Below are 5,000 nucleotides of genomic sequence, written 5' to 3'. Positions count from 1 at the left end.
CAAAACCACAGACTCTCTCAATCCAAAACCAGTGGGATTTATGGTACCTTATCTAGAACTCTCTAGGTCTGATTACAGAAGACAAAATGATCCAGCTCTATAAGGGCGATATATCACACTGAAACTCTCTGGTATGTCAGGTTTTTAAAAAAAAATCTTTTTTTTCTAAAAAACAATTTTTTTTTTTTATTTGGACACACATACTGAAAGACTACCATAAATTCAGCCATATCAGTGCAGTCCGGTATGAGTGTGTAAGTGTGTATGTGACAGGTGATCTCCAGTGTGTAAGTGTGTAAGTGTGTATGGGACAGGTCAGGTGTGCTCCAGTGTGTAAGTGTGTGTGGGTCAGGTGAGCTCCAGTGCAGTCCGGTATGAGTGTGTAAGTGTGTATGGGTCAGGTGTGCTCCAGTGTATGAGTGTGTAAGTGTGTATGGGTCAGGTGAGCTCCAGTGTGTAAGTGTGTAAGTGTGTAAGTGTGTGTGGGTCAGGTCAGGTGAGCTCCAGTGTGTAAGTGTGTGTGGGTCAGGTGAGCTCCAGTGCAGTCCGGTATGAGTGTGTAAGTGTGTATGGGACAGGTGAGCTCCAGTGCAGTCCGGTATGAGTGTGTAAGTGTGTATGGGACAGGTCAGGTGTGCTCCAGTGTGTAAGTGTGTAAGTGTGTAAGTGTGTAAAGGACAGGTGAGCTCCAGTGTGTAAGTGTGTAAGTGTGTAAGTGTGTGTGGGACAGGTGAACTCCAGTGCTCTGCTAAAGGGCGGTGGCCGGGGTTTGCTCTGTGTGGACTGAATAAGGTCATGTAGTTAGGGTCACTGGACTCCTGAGGCCTAGGAGGAGGACAGGAGGGGCAGAGAGGAGGAGGAGAGAGAGAGAGATTGAGAGGGAAGAGGGTGAGGGAAGGAGAAGTCAAATAATGGGAAAGAATGAGGGGGAGAGTGGGAGATAGAGAAAGAGAGAGCTGAGCAAGCTGGATGGGGAGTAGAGGGAGGGGAGGGAGAGGGGAGGGAGAGGAGAGGAGAGGGAGGGGAGGGGAGGAGAGGCAGTGATCTGTAACAGAGCAAAAGGCTGCCGTATGTCTCCTGACCTTAAGAGTTGTGTTAATCAATACACTGCATGGTGCAGAAATGTCACCAGTCCTCCCTATCAAAGGGTGTGTGTGTGTGTGTGTGTGTGTATGTGAGTGAGTAAGTGAGTGAGTGAGTGAGTATTGTTATATAGATCTGAATATATTTTTCTTTGTGTGTGTGTGTGTGTGTGTGTGTGTGTGTGTGTGTGTGTGTGTGTGTGTGTGTGTGTGTGTGTGTGTGTGTGTGTGTGTGACAGTACCAGAAGGTGATTTGGTAGATAGATACATAGCTGGATGGATAGAGGAATAGATGGATGATGGTATGGAAAGTGATAAACTGACAGTAAATCTTTCTCGGAGAGATTGTCCTCACATTCTTAGAAATTGTTCTTTTCTCTGCGGGATTAGGAAAAAAAGGCGACCTAATCCATTTCTTTCTATGCCGGTCCTAATCTCAGATTAGTTTTGACTAGCGTGGCTGGTAACGTGTGTCAGATCTGTCTTTCATTACTACATACACACGTGGTTTTAGATTGAGAGAAAAAATTTCACAACAAATTGTTTTAAGCAGCTAAGAACTATGAATTTTGTCAATGTGAACGTTATTTAGAACGTGTCTTCGAGTGGTGATTAGCGAACTTAAAATGTTTAAAATATGGTAAAACATGGAATGCTGTGACATAAATGTGTCAGTGACGATCCATATTGACTGTAGGGTTGCAACAACTAATTGACTTAATCGACTAATCAACTATAATCGATTATAAAAAAGAGTTGTCAACTAATGTAATAGTCTTATAACTAATGTCGCTTGGTTAGTGACATCATTATACATGTTGTTGTACGCATAAACTAGCTCATTAGCTTAGAAACAAGGTTCTTTCTAGTTCTATGAAGTTGCTAGAGGTAATCACTTTGCTGTAATGAGAAAACCTTTCAAATGACAGGGGGTATAACATCAGCATGATCAAAAACATTTAAATCCATGAGCATCTGGATTTGTCTTGTACCAAATCCTGCTCTCTGCTAAGAGGGTCGTCAATAACGTAGAGTTGACCAGCACGGAAGCACAGCTGCTGAACAGGTATTTGAAAAGGAAACATGACGGCTCTAAGACTTAGCTTAGTTTAACTTTCGCTCAAAACCAAATGAAATACAATTAGCAACACAATGAGCCACGACTGCTTGCATGACAATCTGAAAAAGACATGAATGATGATGATGATGATTCAAGTTCAGTGGCCATTTCTATATCAACATCTTTTTTTTTTTTGTCAATAAATCACTATGTTGGTGCAATTGGCCTAAACTTTCAATTTTGGTTTATATAAATGATATAACTATAACTAAACTATAAAACTATGAACTGAAAAACAAGAAAGTCACTTGTAATGTGTAATGTTTATGCCAGCAATGATGTGTGCATAGCTGATCGTTAGTGAGAGGGAGGGAGGCGTGAATGACTTCTGTGCCGTCACAGACGCCGAGTGTAAATCTTGTAATAATGAACCTGTGAGATTATGCTATTCCTCACTCCAAAACTATTTGTGCAATGATGTGAAATTTGGATGTAGAGTTTGTTTTACTATACACTATGATTAACATCAATGTGTCAACAGTCTTAGAGAGAACTGCAGCAGCAGCAGTGTGGTTGTGTACACGGCCGCAAACCCACGGCAATGGACCTGGTTGTGTTGTTATGGTGGGACCTAAGTGAAGTGACGTGAATGTGAGTCTGAGACGTCCATTTTAAACGTTGCACTAAACCAAACAGAGCTGTTTAGAAACTATGTTCCTTTTAATAAATGTATCAATTAATGCATTAATGCATTCTTTCCAATGATGTATCAACAGCCCCTTATGGTCTCATATCGTGTATTGTAAATAGATGTATGCAACGGAGACAGTTACACACAGGGCAGTGTGTGTGGGTGTGTGTGTGTGTCTTTGTGTGAGAAAGAAATATAGCTGCAATGTGTGTGTGTGTGTGTGTGTCTTTGTGTGAGAAAGATATATAGCTGCGTGTATGTGTGTGTGTGTGTGTGTGTGTGTGTGTGTGTGTGGATGTGTGTGTGTGGATGTGTGTGTGTGTCCTCACCTTTGTTCAGCATAGTGTATGGAGAGCAACACCCCTGAGTTGAGGCGCTCCTGCTTGACTGTGAACAGCAGGGTGAACTCAGCCCTGCCTCTCAGACGCTCAAACACCTGCTCCGCTACCTCAGCAGAGGCCCGCACACTCCTCCTCGAGTCTGAGAGAGGGAGAGAGAGAGAGAGAGGAAGAGAGAGAGGGTGAGAGAGAGAGAGAGAGAGAGAGAAAAAGACAGAGGGAGAGAGGGAAGGAAAGTGTGAGGAAAGTGTGAGCAGGTTATTGAAACAGTAAATAGTCTTTAGACAGAAAAAAAAAACAATTTACACCTCACAAAAAGTAGTGCTGTTCCTGCAAGCCAGAGAGCGACGGGGGTGCGGGGGTGGGACAGCTGTCGTAAACTTTTTTGTAGAGAGAGGAGAGGAGGGGGAGAGAGAGAGAGAGAGAGAGAGAGAGAGAGAGAGAGAGAGAGAGAGAGAGAGAGAGGGTGACAGATGTGTCACTGACAGGCAAAGAAATGGAGGGAGAGGGAGGAAGATGATAAGCAGGAAACAAGGGATGCAGAGATGAGAGAGAGTTGCGTAAAGGAAAAAGGGTGAGAAAGCAGAAGGAGGAGAAGTAAAGAATGAGACCATTACAGCAATAACCCTTTCATCAAATAACCTTCAAATGACCTTCAAATGATCCTTGTGATCTCTCCAATGCTTTACATAGAAAAGAAAAAACATTATCCTTTGTGTCGATCACAACGCACAACACACATTTCCACCGATTCCTTCAGACGTGTCAGTTCTGTCAGTTAAGAAGAGTTGTGTCACATACACACACACACACACACACCCCGCATGTGTTTTACGATCACCTTCACTGTCACACTCCACCTTTCAACCATCTGACACCTGAAGAGGCCACGCAGACATGACTGAAGGAGAGAAGAGGAGAAAGACAGACAGACCGAGAGAGAGAGAGAGAGAGAGAAGGTGAAAAGGGGTAAGAGAGAGAGAGAAGAAAAGAGAGCAGTGAGAGTTAGAATGGAGGTAGAATGGGTGCTATGAGAGTGGTGATAGAAAGGGAGAATAGGGAGGCAAAATTAAATAAATAAATAAATAAATAAAAATTGTGTTGGGAGTAACATAATCAGTTTTTCCGGAAAAAAAATAAAAATTGTATGACTATCAAAGCACACAACATGTAAATGGATATTAGGAGAACAGCCAGCGAGGAATACCAACAACGGCGAGATACATCACAGCTCGCCATTATTTAAGGGACAGTAACTAGACAGATAAAAGAAAGAAAGCAAAGAAAAGTAAAAAAGAAAGAGTGATTATGATGATTTTCCTTATATATTATATATCTCACATAATAAAATAAAACACTTCATAACTATAATATATTATTATATACGTATGTATATCTGTTTTTTTTTACTCACACTGCTCTATATTGTATGTATTACATTCTATTGTACTGTATGTCCATTGTTACACAGTCATGGCAATAAAGCTTGTTTCAATTTGAATAAGAAAAAGCAAGAGAGACACAGAGTTAAGAGAAAGACTAGAGGAGAAGAAAGAGAGGGGAGAGAGAGAGGAGGGAGGGGAGAGAGAGGAGGGAGGGGTGAGAGAGAGGAGGGAGGGGGCGAGAGAGAGGAGGGTTTGACAGAGAAGCCTCTGATCTTTGCCTGGCTTTTGTTCTTACATCTCTGCAATGCTGTTCCCTCTCCTCTCCTGTCTGTCTCTCTAACTCTGCCTGCCTCCCTCCCTCCCTCCCACTGTTTCTTTCCCTCCCTCTCTCTCTACCTCTGCCTCTCTCTCTCTCTCTCTTTCTCCCCTCTCTCTCTCTCTGTT

General features: G+C 42.6%; 1 protein-coding gene across 1 annotated transcript in view; it reads right to left on the bottom strand.

Moving 5' to 3' along the window:
* Window positions 1–5,000, bottom strand: part of nell2b (neural EGFL like 2b) — a 71,095-nt gene that overhangs the window by 58,388 nt on the left and 7,707 nt on the right. Inside the window, exon 3 of the mRNA XM_031583245.2 lies at window positions 3,163–3,313. Within this exon, the coding sequence (XP_031439105.1) occupies window positions 3,163–3,313 (151 nt within the window). The remainder of the gene's footprint in view (window positions 1–3,162; window positions 3,314–5,000) is intronic.

The sequence above is a fragment of the Clupea harengus genome, chromosome 16, assembly GCF_900700415.2.
Source record: "Clupea harengus chromosome 16, Ch_v2.0.2, whole genome shotgun sequence".
In the NCBI taxonomy this organism is placed as follows: Eukaryota; Metazoa; Chordata; class Actinopteri; order Clupeiformes; family Clupeidae; genus Clupea; species Clupea harengus.
This window is presented reverse-complemented; position numbering and strand designations above follow the sequence as displayed.